The sequence below is a fragment of the Girardinichthys multiradiatus genome, chromosome X, assembly GCF_021462225.1.
Source record: "Girardinichthys multiradiatus isolate DD_20200921_A chromosome X, DD_fGirMul_XY1, whole genome shotgun sequence".
Taxonomy (NCBI): Eukaryota; Metazoa; Chordata; class Actinopteri; order Cyprinodontiformes; family Goodeidae; genus Girardinichthys; species Girardinichthys multiradiatus.
Genome location: NC_061817.1, coordinates 39,124,613 through 39,143,919, shown reverse-complemented (window position 1 = coordinate 39,143,919; position 19,307 = coordinate 39,124,613). Strand labels below are relative to the sequence as shown.

Below are 19,307 nucleotides of genomic sequence, written 5' to 3'. Positions count from 1 at the left end.
AAATATGAAACACTCTTCTGTAAAGGTAACTGATGTATTTAACAGTTATTCAGAGTTGACGCTGTATTTCGTTTGTCCGGTTCATTCCCGTCTCTCCGTCCTGCTCCTCTCCCCTCTCTCCTCCTCATCCCGTCTCCTCTCTGCTCTCATGTCACACACACTCAGATCAGGACGCTGACCTCAGGTGTCACAGCGAGGTCTGATGCCAGCAGAGTGTGTGTTTGCATGCATGGATACACACTCTGTATCTGTGTATGTGTGTGTAAGCAGTAAACCACGCCAGCAGCGTCTTATCCACAATCCTCTGGGAGTGCTGGCTCTACCCAAGGTCCATCTGTGCTTCAAGTCCACGGACCGAGTCCAGGAGTCAGATTTTTGACAGCCAACAAGAATCTTTCCTGTTTCATGCTGATTCCTCTTCCTGAGTCCGATGCTCAGAAATCAGAGCCCGTCCGGAGTTCCTGAACACACCATCAGGCAATAATCTGCTGGAACCCAACAAGTTCCTGGAGGACAGAAACCACCAAAACCAGTAGAACCTGAAGGAAGCTGCTTCCTGAGAAAATAATTCTGTTTAATACCCACCAGCCTGTTAGGTTAATTGGTCTCTAAATTGCCCTTAGGTGTGAATAAGTGTGTGCTTGGTTGTTTGTGTGTTGCCCTGCGATGGACTGGTGACCTGTCCAGGGTGAACCCCGCCTCTCGCCCATAGACTGCTGGAGATAGGCACCAGCTTCCCCGCGACCCACTATGGAATAAGCGGTAGAAAATAAATGACTGACCCACCAGCTAAGTGCTTCAGGTTCAGTTTTAATGTGACCAACATCTTCAGAACCAGAACTAGTTAAATGCCTTATGGTTCAGCAGTTAGAACTAAAACCAGACTGGAAGTCATAGAGTTCAGTTTCTAACAGCAATGACTCCGAAAACTGCAGAGACACAAACCAGCTGAGTATTAATTTTGCTGCTGTCGGTAAGTGATATTTACCGATGTTTTATGTTTTCTGATCCTTTCAACAGCGTGAAAAACCACCACACTACTGACTGATGCTTCTCTGCTTCAGTTAAACACCCACAATCCTGTGCTGCATTGTGTCACATGACCAAACACACCACATGACCACCACCCTCCCGACCCCCTGAAAACACAAACAACAAGATGGACATAATATCAGTTAATATTGGCCCAGTTTTACTCATCAGACTTATTAAAGAAATTACTAACATCAGCCGATACCGATATTTATGCCGATATTTCAGGCACCTCTTATATGGTCAGCCCATTTTATATATTAGCACATTTATTTTTCAATCAGACATCAGAAGTTATGGTGCATTTAAAAATGTCTGCCCCTGAAAAAAATCTGTTTCTAAGAGCTACAGAAACATTTCCCTTAGTCGGTCCATTATTCCTGGAACCAACGGGGCTGAGGGCTAAGGATGAGAAGGTGATGAGCTTAACTCTGCTCTGCAGGGACACTGCATCCATAATGTACAACTTGTGCTTGTTCTGGCGGTGTCAGGATCTCCCTGATGCACCTGAAGGCAGCATGTCTGGTGGTTTAGAGCGTAACAACAGAAACCTGGTTCTGATTGTTGGGGCACCATTTCTGCTGAATTATTGACGCTCTGACTGGACTGGATGTTCAGCCTGAGAGCTGAGACGGATCAGGGCGTCAAAGAGAAGGGACGGAAGCGCTTAGCTTGTCCTCTTTCTTCGCTTCTTTGTGTCTATAAATAATCAGTTTCTTTGCTGAGGAGACGCCAGAGGGATGAATGGGAAGAATAAAAGAAAAGAAGGAAGGAGAGTCTTCCTCTTTAAGAAGACTCAACGTAACACACTGAAGAGGAGGAGGAGGAAGAAGGTGCTCGTCGTGTTTATGCACTCAGTGTGAACACATGAAGGACCGATCTTAGATCTGTACATTGGATTTTCGATAGGTTGACCTTCTTTTAGCTGGGTTTTGGCCTTCACAGGAAGTGTGAGTCCTCGCCACTGCCTCCTGATTTTATTAAAACTTGTCAAAAATCGGCAGAAACTCTTCAGACTCTCCTTCAATCATTCAGGACAATTTTTACCACCAAACTTTAAAGTTTCATTTTGCATAAAAAGCATCAATGATCAACTTCCTTCCCTCAGCCCAGTGAGGAACAGACTTCATGATGGATTCAAACGAGAAGCTGCTGAGTCACTGGTTGCCATGGTGATTCCCTCCTTTTCTGGGGGCTGGGTGGTCATCGGACAGGCGGATAGAAACACAAACAACAAACGTTCTCTCTGTGAAAACTCTGAAGACGCATGAAATAAATTCATGTCAGAACCTTTTGGTGGGCTGACATCCAGATCTTTATGGGTCTGCAGCGATTTCTGTGGAAGATCGGACGGCCTAAACAGAACCTTCAGGTCCAGTTTCTAGAGAACCATCCAGAGCTGATATTTACTGGGAGTGAATGAGAGTGTGGGCGTGTCTTTCTGCACTCTGGGCTCTGATTGGTCAGAAAACTGATGGTCCTGCAGCAGTGGAGACACTGGCTGGAAGGAGACAGAAACACCTATGACTGGATGGAGAACCTGGACATGTGGAGATGAAGCTGTGGCCACCAAAGGAGATTAAATAAAAATGAAAACTGATCAAAAATTTTAAAATAACCTCATCAACTGAGCAGCCTGACAGTCGGGTGAAGCAGAAACATGTATTTGTGCAGTGACCCGGTCCATCCTTTTAGCCACATCAAGAGATCCAAGCCAGTTCTGTGAGAGAGGCAACAGAACATGTCGGACCAAAATAAAGCACTCTTTCCTGTTTCATCGTGGCAGTCCCGGTGCTGAAACTGATGGATTTCTGCTTCCATTAAACAACTAGGGAATAAAAGCTGTTCTCTTCTGCTGGTTCTCTTCTAGGATTTAATGAACGGGTTTCAGGGATTAATTCAGGTAAACATGACAGGAGCAGAATGCTTCAGAATTAGGCAAAAACCCAGGCAGCACAATATTCAATGATAAATCAGAGGATCAACTGTTTCTGCAGGATGTGTGGGCGGTCCGGTCCGGTCCGGTCCAGCACAGACACAGGGTTCAGTAAACTCCTAAAAGATGACGGATTTAAACACTACAAAGGTTAATGTTCACCTTCAGACCTCTGACAGGAAAAACACTGAAAGGTGAAATAAACTAAAATGCATTTATCTGCCTGCTTTGGGACGTCTTGTGTTTAACGAGGCTCAGTGAGCTGATTACAGATAATATAGAATATTATACTGTTTTTTAACCCATTAATCTATCTGTACTATCAGGATTTACCGCTGCTCTGGGTGTGTCATCAAAGCAGAAATATGCAGAGTGAAACTTTCACCTGATTAACAAACCTGTGCTTTATGAATGGGACAAACTTAATTAATTAATTTAGGTCATAAACCAACAAAAAACTAATTTTCTCTTACTCTAAATACAAGATTTCTGCAACTGCACACCTGATGCAGGATCAATTCTTGATCGATCAGGTGTTGGAGCTCACCAGAGAGCATCATGGGTAACACCTAAGTTTTACTCACGTCTACTGCATCCTTAGCGAGCAGCAACTGGATGAAAGTTCAGAAAGCAACAGAAACCCTGAACAGTCGGTTCCTAACAGATTATTAATCAGACAAGGTTCTTATTGGCTAAGGAAGACTCATGCACAAATACCACAAGAGAGTCAGATATAATAACAAGAAAGAAATTTAGAAATAAAGCTATTGGCAGAAATAGTCTTTAAAATAAAAACAAAACAAAAAATTAACTCAAAAACAGGAAGCAGCTAAAATACAAATTATGATCATTATGATCATTAAGATCACAAAAACAAACAAAAGTCCAAACAAATGCAGAAACGACAGTAAGAAAATTCCACAAAAAACAGGAAAACATTTAACTGATAAAAACCAAAAAAACAAATAGATGGAAACTATAACTATAATAATGTTTACATTTGTTTCTTTCGGTTTTCCATAGTATTTGTTTTTAATTTCATGTTAGTTTGTTTCAATTTTTTATTTTTTTTCTTATTAAGTTTTATCTCGTCATCGTTATGAAGGAATATTTTTTCGTATAATTTTTGAAATCGTAATATTTTAATATCTTTTTTGTTCTTATATTGTTCCTATTTTTATTAGTTTCAGTTCACTTCCTTTTAATATAATTTAATTTAAACTTATTTGCTTTTTTATTTTGGATGTTTGAATGGATTTCATTCTGAGTGACCAGTTGTGACAAAACCCCATCCTCAGACATAACAACTCTGGATGATAAAAACAATTTAAATATACCAGACATATTCAAATATTCAGCGTGAAAATAAAGAGTTCATTCTGAAATGATCTTATGTATCCTCGGCAGGGGTTCACTCAGAGGTGGGAGGATGAGGCAGCTCAGGTGATGATGGTTAGTGACTCACTTCCTATCAGAATGACTGTGAAGCTGAGGATGTTTGATTCGTTCACTTGCACACTCCTGACGCCTTGCCAACCGGGTCACCTGGTTTCTCTCTGTTTGCTTGTTCATTCCCTCCTCCTTGTCTCTGGATGAAACGATGATAAGGCGGTTTCATGTCCACCATCATCACCACTATTTATCACAAATTGAAAGCTGTGAATTCATGAACCATTCAATGTGGTTGACTGTTGTAAAGTTAATGTATTGGTTGTCTGTTTGTTTAATGTACTGTAAATTATTCCAACATGTTAATGGTTCCACGCTATCTGGCAATGCAACAGGAAGCTGTTTCTGAAATGTCCTGATTCCTCTTCCTGTTCCCTGGAGAGCTGTGGTGTGTTCGCATTAGTGTGCTTTCATGCTGCAGGTCACAGCCTAATTTCCCTCTCAAGTGATACAGATTTTGATTTGTTTTAGGTTTCTTCTATTTAAACACATTGTTTAAATTAAAACCCCTTGAACTGTAAGTATTACCCAGAACCCTCATCTCTGTGGTGCCGTGTGACCCCCGGTAGCAGGGGTGTGGGAGGTGGGACAAGATGGGAATTTATGCAGATTAGTGGCGATTGCTCTAAGACTGCAAGGGAAGCTCAGCTTCCCCTAAAATGTCTAAAAATAAGTGATCAAATATATACTGTTGTGTGTTCATGTCATTGACTAAATATGCGCTACAACGCGTTCAACTTTTGTTCAGAATCAGCTTCTTATCACTGGTAACGATGCGGTTTTCCTCTCACTCATTCCTGCAGCTTCACAGCTTTAAACAGTGAGTTCAATAGTGAAGCAGAAATGCTGGGCTTTGTCCCGCCCATCGGACCCTCAGCATCTCTGGGGGTCTATGGGGCAGTGGGCTGGCCTTGGCTGGCCCGGACGCTCAGCTTCTGCATGATGATTGGATGATCTGTCTGAGGCTGAATCCCTTTTGATTGACAGCAAAATGAGCGAATCAGCGATCTTGAAATTGAGCTTCCCCTCCTTGAAAGACCAGCATCTGCCACTGATGCAGAGATACACCCTGATTTCCAGCCAACAGAAAGCAGATAAAGATGTCATGAGCTCTGGGTTTAAACCAATCTGCTATTCTTTCTTTCTTTTAAAAATTACAGTAGATTAAGACATTACCTCCTACCTGGAGGGAGTAGTTCACCTCACCAAACGCGAAAAAAGAAAAACAACCACGTCTCAGTTGAGTTTAAGGCCTTTTCAGAATTCAAACAACTTCAGTGCTTCAATCTTTGAAAAGAAATGTAGGTCAATGAAAGTCAACAACAGGAGTGCGTGGGTATTTTGGTGATTGTGAACTCTAAATGATAGATTAAAATAATAATGAAGTCTAAACATTCAGTTACCACAGAAATTGAATTTCTCTGCAAAACACCTAAAACAGCTCAGGTCGTCTTAAATGAGAGCCAAAATGACAACATATACCAATCTGGGTCAGCAAAGGATGGCTGCTCTGTCAGCTGCTCAGTCAGCTTCCAGGTTTTGTGGCTCACTCACCCCCTAATGTGTCAAGACAACAACATTAACCTCGTTCTTATTGCTCCCAGTCTGACTCTGAAAAATACCCTGATGGTATGCTGGCTGTAGTTCACCTCAATGATCCGTTTTTAACAAAAATCCGTCCAGCTGAGCTTTCTTCCTCCTGATATGCTGCCCCCTGGTGGCAACCTTGGTCCATGTCATAGATTTGTTCATTATTCTTCCAAACTATCACACTAACTGTTTAACTAGTGTCAAAAATGTATTATTTGATCAAAAATACACAAAATGAGATGAGGTCTTTCAGCACTAAAGGAGGACTGGCAGAGCCTGATCAAACCACTGCTGCTAAACCAATAAGAGCAGTCCTGCTTTAGAGTGACCTAATTACTTGAACCCTAAAAGTTGCTGATGCTGCAGTTCTGTATAATAAACCAAAGCTATAATTGAGTTTAAAAACACGTTTTGCAGAGTCATCAGGTATTTATCTGACTTTATTCTGATTGCTAACGGCATTAAAACTCTTCATCAGTCTGTCCGCTCATTGAAAGTGAATTAAAACTATAAGACGATCAGCTCTTTTTCATCCTGACTCTGTGACATCAGCGTCTCGCCTGTTTCCCACCGGCCTCTGTCTGCCCGAAGCCAGAAACGATAACCTGACTGTAATTGATGATAACGAGCTGCTGTCTGATTGGCCGAGGGAACTAGTTCACGTTGAGATGAAGGAAACAAACGCGCCTTAGAGATGAGAGTAAAAGGAGGCAGCTCGCTGAGCTACAGAGGGGGGGAGGGGTGCATCTATTATGCATGACAGCAAACACACATAAAACACACACATAAAGGAGGCCAGGGACAATGGAGAGGCCACTGAATAGAGGCTGCCATGATACACATGACCATCTGGGTGACCAATCATCTCACAGGTTGCTTTCAATCAGCAGATACCGTATGGAGGGAACTCTGAGCATCTTCTCAGCCTTCACTGAGAGGACATTTTCAGAAAGGAAAAGGATTTGTTCTCCAAAGATGTTGTTAGAACAATTTGTCAATCATCTGAGGAGAATCTGTAGATTCCTCTCCATCAAGGAGATGTCTTTTTTAATGTTTGGACATTTTTATTTGAAATGAGGAAAGTTAAATGGGGATGTAAAGGACAGAGTGTCCTGAAATCTGAAAAATCCAACATTATCTCCAGTGTTCCAGATCTTTATGTCTCCATCCAGACAGGAACAATGCTGCCAGTAGGTGGCGATATCAATCCAATCAACAATATTTCAATGTATAAGAAAATGAAGCTTAATTTGGTTAAAAACAGATTTGTATTCCAGCAAAGTCTCATTAAATGCTGAGAGCTTTTCAAGAGAGAATGAAACAGTTTTTAGCTTTAGCTTCATTTTTCTCTCGGCTGTTTTCAGGCTTTTTTATACTTTGTATGAAAAATGTTCCCATTGATCTGAGGAGATTTCAACCTGTGAAATATCACTTTGCTGTCGTTTCTTCCTATAATCCTATCATCCAGCTGCAGTCAGTCTTATCTAATTATCTTTCATTATTATTATATATTTATGTTTATTACATGCCAGGCTCAGCGGGTTATGCTCCTTATCTCTGAAGATGTTTGGGTTTCTCTTTAGGAGAAAGTTTAAATGCTGCTGTCAGAAAATCCAACAACCATCTAAGAACTTCTATTTCTTTGCAGTTTCATTTTTTTAAGCTAGAAATAGTAAAATAGTACAAACACTCTTATTTTCAAGATAGATGGACCCAGGTTGATGGGCTGCAACAGTTGCTTCGCTAAGGTCACTGCTGATGTCTTTCCATCCTGGCGTTGTGTTAACACATTCAGTGCATCTGACCATGAACCCCATGGACGTGGTGAGGGTAGATCTATCCTTTTCAATGACTGTATTACGTTATGGAAACCCTTTTTGATCTGAACTGTAGATCTGAGTTTGTTCCACATGCATTACTCGTGTACAGTGATGACAGGTGAATTGGTAAAAAGGGTGGGGACCTTTTTCTATTCCACACCCACAGCAGCCAGAGAGCAACGGAGAATAAATATGTTGTCTGACAGTGGAGCAGTCGCCAAGCGTTACAATCTACTCACTTCACCCGAGGCTGCTGAATGTTTCCTATCTACCATGGTTCTGTGCAGCAGCTGAAAGAGCTCCAACGATATTATAAACACTGATGAGCTGCTCCTCTCTCCTCCTCAGTAAATGCAAGTATTGTCAGGGCTTTCCTTTCACAGCTTGAACACTACATTCATGCAGCAGCCTGAGGAAGTCTCTACATTGACGTGGAGCTCTGCATCCTTCTGATCAGCTTTCACTCCTGCTCTACCGGTGACCGCAGCACTCACTGATTTCTGCATGCAAGCAGCCCAACACAGAGCTGTGAAAGTGACCTCTGTGTGCCTGCAGAAACGCTGAGTTTGTCCTTAATGTGGCTGCTGTTTGACCACTGAGGCAGGAATACACTTACAGGGTCCAAATCCAGCAGATTGTACTGCAGCTGCACACGTTAGACTTACTGCATTAAAATATTGGTGTCTGCAGACCCATGTTCATTTTCACAGAAGATTTTCATTTTGTTTTAGTTAATCTTTTTTAGTCCTTTAGGTTTAGTCTAGTTTTAGTCCAATTCTTGAACGGAAGAAGCCTTTGGCCACTTAGGCTAAAGCTGTAGTTGTGTTGAGTCTCATTTTTGTATCTTTGTGTCTGTTTCTCTCGGCATATCTCTGCTGCAGACATGCAGAGACATGCAGAGACTCAGTGAAATATTAATGAGGCATCAGTATGTTGTGTAGCTGTGAGATGAGAGAAGAACATAGACAAACATTGGACTGGGTTTGACTGGGACCCGTTGGCGGCATGGGTCCCTGGGTCTGAGCCCAGTCAGCCTCTTCATGTCTGCCTTGAAGCAAGTTTCAGACATTAGACGCCACTAACACACTCACTGTGGGTCATGGTTATCAGGAAAACATAGTGTTCAATCAAAAGGACAGAATAAACAAGACAGGTCTGAAAGGATCCTGAGGTACAGAAAATAATTCAGTGAAGTACTTGCTACAATCTCTGCAGCTTTATTTTGAAAGTGTAGAACAGGAAGAGTCCAGCAGCTCTGTTTACCTTTAATTTGGAAGTCTGATCAGATCCATCAAGATGTCCTTGCACGCCCTACCACAGCAGGTGTGTGTGTGTTCTCTAAGTAAATAAAGTCATACAAACCCAGCCCCACCTGCCTGGTGCTGCCATGAGGGCAGAACAAACCAGACCTCTTATGCGGGACTGAGCACACGTTCGCCCCGTCCTGAACCCAGGAAGTCCAGGAGTTTTATCTGTATAAAGCAGGAGGAAACATTTTTAATAGAATAGAATGTGGTTATTCAGAGGTTTTTTTCCAAACATTGAAATCTTAATGGACGAGTTATCTCTCTTGTAATGAAACCAGGTGCATAAATAGAACGTTTTGATGGTTGATTTCTGACAGAAAATCTGGTCTAATGTGAACAATACTTTACTAACCTGGACGGTGATAAATTAACCTGCAACACATTGAAATCTGTGGAGTTGAACTGTTTATATCTTGATCAGAGTAAAACCTAAAATGGGATGCAGCTGGAATAAAATCAGTTAAACTGGGATATTATCAAGTTAAAGGATTTTGTTGGACTGGATTAAATTTAAACTAAATCCAGCTGTTTCAGGTAGATTATAAACAGGAGTGGAAATTAAAATGTTCTTTCTAGTACTAGAAATGATTTCTCAGCTGTGGGTAAAACATTTGTAACATCAGTTACAAAAAAGATACAATAACTTAAATGTATTAATTAATTCTATAATCATCCAATCCTAATTCTGTAATGAGCTGTGTGGTAAAATAAATATAACATACATGTGTACTGCAGGGTCCTCTTATTCACTCTTATTATTTCAATGTTCTTTCGTTCCAGAATCAGGTCTTTAATCCCATGTTTTACAGTGTAAACACACCGTGTCACCTAACGAGACTTTATAATCATCGTTGAACGAACTCGGCTTCAGCAGCTCAGTAGCAAATAACCCACATTCACTCGATGCTTGAAATCTTCGGTAAAGCTTCCTGAGCTGTGAGCCGATGGAATTAGACTGAATTTAAACTGAATAGTTTCATTTGATCAAACAGAGGTAAGAAAACTTAACCTGAGACATTTTTTCACTGGATCACAATGACATAAAATACTTTATCTTGGGTTGGAACGCCTAATTTCATTGGGTTGGATTATCATTGGATTATACTGGATTGGACTTCATTGAATTTGAAACTAAATGAGATATTTGTTGTATAAATAAACAAACCAGAATATGATGTAACAATTAAATTGATTAAATTGGAATGAACTGCTTTCATTTACACTGTATCTAATTTGACCAAAAGGGATTAAAATTGGATGAATTGAATTGTTAATTTTATTTAACATAACTGGCAAAATATCACCAAATATCATGGAATTAAAATTTAAATTGATTTAGTTAATTTAGCTTTAATTGGGACTGGCTGTTTCAAAATCAAACTGGATTCAATTATAGCTGGATTATGCTTGATAGTATTTATATGGATAAAACCCTGAACTGAATCTGAATGAAATCAATTTTAGCATAATATTTAAACAGAACAGAAAAAACAGGTCATGAGTTCATTTCTTATGGTTTATTAAACTTGTGTTTGTTCTTATTGGTGGTTGTGAGGACCGCCGCACCTTGTGTCACTTTGTGGGTTCATCAGACAACTTGTGACATTTCTGCGTGAAGACTTGGTTTATGGTGAGTTTAGGTCTGTGGGAAATGTCAGTATGATGCTATCAGCTGACGGAGAAGTACGTCCCTGCACCGCCTTGGCCCACCTCCCACCACCCCTGTTTTAATCAATGAAAACGTAACAGAATATGTGATCACACACACTGCTGCAAACAAACACAAACGATCCGTCTGTTGCTCCATGTGCACAGATAACGTTTCCAGCTCTTCAAAGAGCTGCTGACATGTATCTGCAACAAACAGCAGAACCAGAATCTATTATTAATAAGACAAATATTGATGTTTGAAAGACCAATGTTTGATAGAACAATCAGAGAAACATCTCTATGTTACAAACTTCTGATGGTTGTTGTAGCGTCACGTATTATCATCCTATCCCATAATTACATCGCTTAAAAAACCCTTGAAAGTAGCATGAACCTGTCAAACATGCTGATCGGCTTACTTTAACATTTTAGTGGAAAGATGTCCGTTAAATCAACTTTAATTAAAGGGATATTTGATTATTTTATCGCTGTTTTATTGATGTCTAACTTGAGCCAGATTCAGATTCTTGGATTTATTTGAAAAACATTCTTGTTTTGGTTCTGTAAATTCAGTGGCTTGATCAAGAAGGTGTCAGTTAGATTCCAGCTTCCCTCTGACGCATGTACATGTGCCTCTGGGCAAGGCACTTAACCCCAAACTGCCCACTGATCAGCGTATCAGTGCATGAATGAGTGCGTGTTTATGAGCGCATGAAGAAAATGTGGCTCTAGTGTGAAGTGCTTTGAGTCGGACTAACAAGGTGCTATAAAAATTCATCCTATTTACCATTTAAAGCACTTTTCACAGATAAAATCCCAAAGTGCTTCATGAAGGCAGAGCATAGAAATTAAAAACACAATTTTACTCCTGTTGTCATCCAACATGGATGCAAGAAGAGGAATAAGCGGATATGAAATGATGAAAAAAGTACGGGGAAAAGAAAAAAGCAACAGAGTGAAGGGATGGGGAAGTTTGAGTGAAGCAAGAAGAATAGATGAGGAAGGTAAAAAACGAGGAAGAGCAGTGGAATAGCAGACTGGAGAAGATGTATAAAGGAATAAAAGTGACTGATTGCAGAGGAAAGATGGGAAAAGGAAAAGCTGAATACAAGGGAGGAAAACATAATGAAAGATGGAACTAAAATAAGGAAAACTGTGTCCGGAGAAGCTCGTTTTCCATCAGACTCCACAGGTTCTGGACGGGAGTTGAAGTTCATTAATGTCAGAGGTGCAGTCAGTTTTCTCTGCCAGACACGAGAAGCTGCAAACATTCTTGCGGCCCAGAGAGCAGCACCCTTAATTGACATTTAGCTCATTTTCAGGACAAGACCAGTTCTTAATTATAATAAAACAGCTTTTAACAGTTTAAACTCAGTTTTAGAGCTGTTTACATGGGAGCATACCAAATAAAACTGAGGCACGTTTTCATTTCCACTCATGTCAGACAGGTTTGAATAATGAGAGCTTCAGGATGTCCTGGATGTGTTTCTCGGTGGAGCCAGGAGATAGAACCGTGGAGGTGGATCTATCTGCTCCTGTCGGTCCACCAGCAATCAGAGGATTTTCAGGACATGCAGTAAAACTTTTCCAGGTTTGGTTTGGAAATCGGAAGCTTCTTGTTGGTCAGATTCAGCTTCAATGTTGTCAGATTTTTATTGCATTCAAGCAGCCTGAAATATTTCTGGTTAAATGTTCCAGGATAAAACAATACAGGAACTGTACATGTATGGAGCACAGAAACAGATGCATGATTTGCCAGATGACTGCTGGGGAAGAATGAGTTATAAATAGGAAGAAATCTGACAGATGTGGAAGCAGTGAAGACAGCAAAGAAGTGAAAAAAATCAGAGCAAGGTTGAGAAAGACATGATGGAAAAAATGAGATGGAAGAGCTGGAATACCAGGATAAACAGGACAATAAGCAGGGAAGAACAGCAGTGCGGTAAACTCTGCTGAGGCTTTTTTCATGCAGATCAGCTCCACACACATTCAGCTGCTGATTTACTGATCAGATGCCATTGATCCTCCTCTGCCCCACCCTCACACATCCCCCTGACGGAGGGACTCCGGGGTGAAGAAGAAATGCAACAGAATGCTGAACACTGGTTGAACTCGGCGATGGGGGACACGTGTGGAGCTGCAGCAGTGTTTGACCAGCTGACGTGATCCCCTCAGCGGCCCCAAAATACCCGCAAAGTCCGCCCAGACCGCCAGCATCAGCTGCTCGCTCCAAGCGCTCCAGAACCCGCACCGCACCGCAGAGCTTTCCGCACACGCGTCAAAGCGCCGCTCTCACCCGGTGCAGAGGCACAGTCATAAAATGGGTGAGGCTTTCCTACAACGAAGGCCTCCCACACCTCCCCCTCCCTTCACTATCAACCGAGCAGGAGGAGCGGCAGAGAGCACCATCCTACTCCCCATCTATCCATCCATCCATCCATCCATCCATCCACCCATCCATCCATCCATCCATGGGGTGCATCCTTGGGACCGATGCCCCCACATTCCCACGGTTCTCCATCAGGGAGGAGGCGGCGGGCTGCCGGATGCGGCCTCCATCAGTAAAAAAGAAATAAATCTGCATTTTTCTCAACTCAGAGTCAGCTGTCGTCCTCCTTCCCTCCTCCTCTCACGCATGCATGGACATGCACGTTCCGAATTAGAATTAGCTCGGATGGGTGCGTTTTAAGCCGTGTTCCCGTCATTCATGCCGCTCTGTTGAGGAGAGAAAAAACCTGACCGGAGCGGCAAAGCTGGGCCTCTGCGTCTACAGCTGCTGAAATCTGCCGTTAAAGGCGGAAATCCCGCAAATAAAAAGAGCCCAGACTATAAGACTGCAGCCATGCATCCATCCACTCACCGCATAGACTCCATTACAGGCATCCTCACAGCTCTGCAGCACACTCTGTATTCACAGCATGAAAAGCTCCGGGCCGCAGCGCGACCCGCATCCAAACCTCCGCAGAGCCGCTAAAAACCCGCAGCATCGGGGGTCCGAGCAGCTTTTCATCCCCTCCATCCCTCCTTTCCTCCGACTGCAGCCGCTGCGCTGAGGCCGTGATGCTGCGGCGGCCCCGGGAGGAGGGAGAGGAGAGGGGAGGAGGAAGATGGAGGCCAGCAGGGATGATGGAAAGAGGAAAAGGAGCTTACGCTTCGCAGTTCCGCCGTACGGTCCTTCATGGTGTCGCCGCGCAGAGCTGGCTGCTAGAGAGCGGAGAATCGGCCCTGATCCGTGCGGGAGGGGGAGCTGTCCAACACAGAGATTCCCAGCGGTTCCTTCCGTGTGTTCCTCCTCTTCTTCGCTCTCCTGGAAGCGGAGCAGAGATGGAGCGAGGAAGAGCGCGGTATGACGCGTACCCGCCTTCTGCTTCTTCTTCGGAAGGTTTTTTTTTTTTTTTGTCCGTGCGGTGACGGTGCGTGAATCAACCCTCCTCCTCTACTCTGTCTGCTTCTTTTTCAGCAAATATCTGGACCTCTCCCCCCCTTTCACTCAGCGCCTTTCTCCTCTTCCTCCTCGGTGCGGTCGCAGTGTGGCCCCGCAGCGCGCAAAGCAGCAGCAGCCCCGCTGGAAATCCGAGCGAGAGAGAGAGGGAGGGAGCGAGGATAGGAGGGGAGGGAGCGAGGGAAGGAGGAAGGAGGGGGGAGTGGTACTGATGCTGCAGAAAAGGAGAGGGGAGGGAGGGGGAGATGCGGAGCGGATGGAGAGCAGCGCGCATGTGCTCCCTCTCTCCATCCTTCATCTCTTCCTGCTGCTGTCTCCCCCTCCGTCCCTCTCTCTCTCCCTGCTGTCTGTCAGGGTCTCTCGGCCCCTCCCTCCCCGCAGCAGACTGTTTGCTTTCAGGTGAGTGATGATCAGCATCGGAAAGGAGGACAATCTGTTCACTCTGCTGCCTCATACAGGCATGTGCGCGTGTATGTTTGGGGCGGGGCTAAAACCAGCATCACACCTGTTCTGTTTCTGCACCAAAACTTTCAGATGTTCTCCTTCTCACCAGCCATTTTATTGGCTTCTCTGATTAATGCTCTCCTGATAGTTTAGGTGGACCTCCATGTCTTGGTAGGTCTCCAGGTGGTCCATCTGCTCTCCATGTTCAGATGATGGATTGAACAGCGCTCTGGGAGATTTCTAAGAAAGCTTGGGATGTTGTTCCAAAACCGGCTTTAAACTTCTCCACAACTTTCTCCCTGACCTGTCTGCAGTGGTCCTTGGTCTTCATGATGCTGGTTGAAAGAAATTACATGTTAACTAAGTGACTTCTGATGGCTACTGGTTGCACTGGATCTTATTTCAGGGAATCAGAATAAAGGGGACTGAGTACAAATGCACACCACACTTTTCCATCTTTCATTTGTATTAAACAAGTTTTCATTTTCTTCCCATTTCTCAGTGGTGCAGCACTTCCTGTTGGTTCACCACATAAACCCCTCCCCAAAAATCACTGAAGTTTATGAGGTGTGAATAGTTTTGGAAACTCTGTAATTCCATTGCACACAGCCACAGGTCATACGGTTGGTTCTTCATGTTACATTTACACCAAGCTGGGTTACAGTACAGGAACTGGTGTTAAACTATGGGTCTAATATCCACTTCTATCAGCAGCAGCAGAATTGTCAGAAGCTGTTTTTAAGGCAAAGCAAGTTTATTTCTGCAGCATCGTTCATAAAAGAGCATAAAAGAAACAAATAACAGTTCATTATTCAGATTCTTTGATTAAAAGCTGCTGTAAACAAAATGTTTTCAGACCTGATTTAATGAACCAAACATCTCAGGTTTTCAGGCAGTTTGTTCCAGAGCTGACCAGAAAAAAACTATACTGCCTTACCTTGCCTGGTTCTGGACCATTTAGAGCTTTATGTACCAGTAGCAGAACTCTAAAATGTATTCTTGGACAAACGGGGAGCCAGTGCATTGATTTAAGAGCTGGTTCTGATATGACCTGTCTTCCTGGTGTTGGTCAGGATTCTGGCATCATCGTTAGGGATGAGCTGCAGCTGCCTGGACCAATAGAGACACTGTTGCAGTGATCTGACACACTGAAAATAAAGGGATGTTTCTGTTTCCTGTTCAGACAGGAAACTCTTTATTGTGGCGATTTAAGATGATTTAGTGTCAGACTTAATAATATGAGGCGTAAGATGGGTCACCAGTTGTATCACTTGTTTCCCATCAGAGGAAGAGGTTTACAACATCTTTCATAAACCAGGTTATTGTGGTATGGTATATAATTGTAAGTACTGTATATCCTGTCTATGCAATTAAAACATTTAGTGACACAAATGATTTGATGCAAGAGTTTTTGTGTACAAGTATATTTGTTTAAATGTGGATCTCAGAGATGGAGCTTCTGACACCTGCTTTATACTCAGGTGTCTTCTTCTGTCCTCACATATGGCGTCTCATGACAGAAGTGAACATGCATGTGGTGTCTGTAGGTGGCATGTTCAGTCACTTTGTGCCTATCCCCATTTTTATAACTTCCATAATTATTATGTTACAATAACCTCCAAAAACACCTACAAGTAACACATGTGGTTACATTTTGTTAGGATTATACATTAGGGATGCACGTCCTCTATAGATTCTTCTTCTGCCACCAAATTTTGAAGACAGGAAGTTCAATCTGCAACAGCATCCACTGTTTAGAAGAAGAACTGCAGTGAAAATCCAAAGTGAAGATATGAAACTCTTTTTCAATCTAAAGATCTTCTTATTGTTATTTTTGGTTTGACCTCCTTTTCAAAACTACTTGTTTGTTCCTGCTGGGGAAGACAGTAAAAAGTCACCACCAACTGAAGCCTGAAGTCTGTGGATCTTCTATTGGTCACTCAGTCAAATCCTAAAACCTGATTATTTTACACGCTCTACTTTTATTTTGTCCCCCTGCTCCCAGGAAACAGTTTCAAACAGGAAAACTGATCCACGTATTTGTTACTTCTAAGCTAGACGATTCCAACTGTTTATTTTCAGGAAGCCCAGAAACCTTCTGCTGCAGCAAGAAATATGATGGAATTACAAAGTCTTCATTCAGGTGCAGCTTTATAACCTAAGTCCTGCTGCCATCTTGTTTTAGAGAGAAGGAGTTTTCTCTTTCAACCCCTCCAAGCAGCCAGACTGGTTGAGTGTTTTTCTAATCCTCCTGTCATGACCTTTAACCTTGAACATGCTAACTGAGGCCTGTGGAGTCTGATACGCAGCTCGAACTTTAAGCTTCCAACATGAATCCAACTGGAAATAAAATTGCAGATACAGATGACGTGGTCCTGTTGGCCCCCTCTAGCCAAGACCTACAGCATGCGCTGTGGCGGTTCGCAGCCGAGTGTGAAGCAGCTGGGATGAAGATCAGCTCCTTCAAGTCCGAGGCCATGGTACTCGACCGGAAAAGGGTGGCTTGTCCTCCTCAGGTTGGAGGGGAGTTCCTGCCTCAAGTGGAGGAGTTTAAGTATCTCGGGGTCTTGTTCACGAGTGAGGGAAGAACAGAGCGGGAGATCGACAGACGGATCGGTGCGGCTGCCACAGTAATGGGGGCGCTGTGCCGGTCCGTTGTGGTGAAGAGAGAGCTGAGCCGAAAAGCAAAGCTCTCAATTTACTGGTCGGTCTACGTTCCTACCTTCACCTATGGCCATGAACTTTGGGTCATGACTGAAAGAACGAGATCACGGATACAAGCGGCTGAAATGAGCTTCCTCCGTAGGGTGGCCATCCGGGAGGGGCTCGGAGTAGAGCCGCTGCTCCTCCACATTGAGAGGAGCCAGTTGAGGTGGCTCGGGCATCTATACCGGATGCCTCCTGGACGCCTTCCTCGGGAGGTGTTCCAGGCACGTCCCACCGGGAGGAGGCCCAGGGGACGGCCCAGGACACGCTGGAGGGACTATGTCTCTCAGCTGGCCTGGGAACGCCTTGGGCTCCCCCTGGAGGAGCTGGAGGAGGTGTCTGGAGAGAGGGACGTCTGGGCGTCTCTGTTGAGTCTGCTGAGTCTACTGCCCCCGCAACCCGGTTTCGGATGAAGAAGAAGATGTCGAGTACAAGTATGATAAAGAATTATTTAAATTAAAGGATAAAGTGGACAAATTGACAAACTGAATAATTTTTAATACAGGGATCATTTAAAATTACACATATACCTAAAATAAAATCTAATCAGTTTTCTTTTTCAAGGCTAGGGTAATGTCTGTTTAGTTTTTCCCAAACATTTTAGCAATGTGTTTAAACAATGTGTCCGGTTTTTCTGCATTAATATTCACAAATCTGACTGCCGCTCATGGTTTTGCTGCAGATTCAGGAAGGATTCCTCGACACTCAGCGCAGCCATGCACACCACATCATAACTGATCACAAAAACATGTTTAAAGACTGGGAGGAGATCCAGTAGCAGACCCAGAATGCTTTAGTGGGACTACAGGTGTCCCTTCAGACCTGGTGGAAAGCCGTGGGATCCAGAAGGAGCTAATGACTGAGTGGAAGGATTGGATGAATAGAAATCAATACAAATATCTACACTCACATATTAACAAAATGAATAAATGAATAAAAACGTTTACTGAATGAGTAAACTTTGTAAACACATAAGAATAATAATTATTCAAAAAACACATTTCCTGCAGATAATACATGGCACTTTTCATGGAATGTGAAAAATGATCAGAAACACCAGAAAGCATCATTCATTTCATTTTTTTTATTTGCTGTTAGTTTTCTTTGTTTTTATTGTCACTGCTGGAGACGGGCACCAGCTCCCTGCGAGGGTCAGGAAAAGGGCAGCCAACATCTCCGCAGACCCCACACACCCTGGACACAAACTGTTCAGACTTTTACCATCAGGTGGCGCCACAGTGACAGTTTCTTCCCCCAGGATGTCTCTCTCATGAACAGTCAGACAACCCAGATCCATACCAGGCATATTTGCCCTAATTCAACCTTGCCTTCCTGTTTTGTAAAAAGTCTGTATACGTATTTACAAAAAACCTGTTGTCTTTATTTTCCATTTTTATAAATTTATATTTAAAATGTCTTCATTGAGAGCCAAGTGGAAGCACAGTAAAATTCCTTGTTTGTGTCATAAATTTGGTGAATCAAGCTGTTTTAAATCTTATTTTGTTCCTCAGGTATGAGTGTAAACATACCGTGATGAACAGACCACCTGTCCACCTGACCGCTGGAGATAGATGAGGGATGGATCATGTGAATTAAGAAAGGCCTCTGGAGCATTTTAACAAAGAAAACATTCATGCTAAAAAGAAAGAATAAAATCATCAACATGGAAGATTTTTCATTAACAGACAAAACAGCAACAACATTAAGAGAACAATGACAAAATCATCTGAACTCTTTCTCCTCCTCTGTGTTGATCTCCTAGGCCCCCTGCTGGTCACGGCTCAGAAAGTAGATGCACTAATTTCTCCTTGGACTGAGGTTGAAGGGCACCAGGAAGTGTGTTTGTGTTCCTGTCTTGGCATCACAGTGAGAACCATTTTCCCAATTTCACCATCAAATTGAGGACTGTTTGTACCAAAGTGAGGACATTT

General features: G+C 42.9%; 1 protein-coding gene across 1 annotated transcript in view; it reads right to left on the bottom strand.

The window, feature by feature from the left end:
* The window catches only part of LOC124862501 (syntaxin-4-like), a 52,326-nt gene extending 47,728 nt beyond the window's left edge, over positions 1 to 4,598 (bottom strand). The window contains exon 1 of the mRNA XM_047356455.1: positions 4,480 to 4,598. Coding sequence (XP_047212411.1) covers positions 4,480 to 4,598 — 119 coding nt within the window. The remainder of the gene's footprint in view (positions 1 to 4,479) is intronic.
* Positions 4,599 to 19,307: the final 14,709 nt, after the last annotated feature.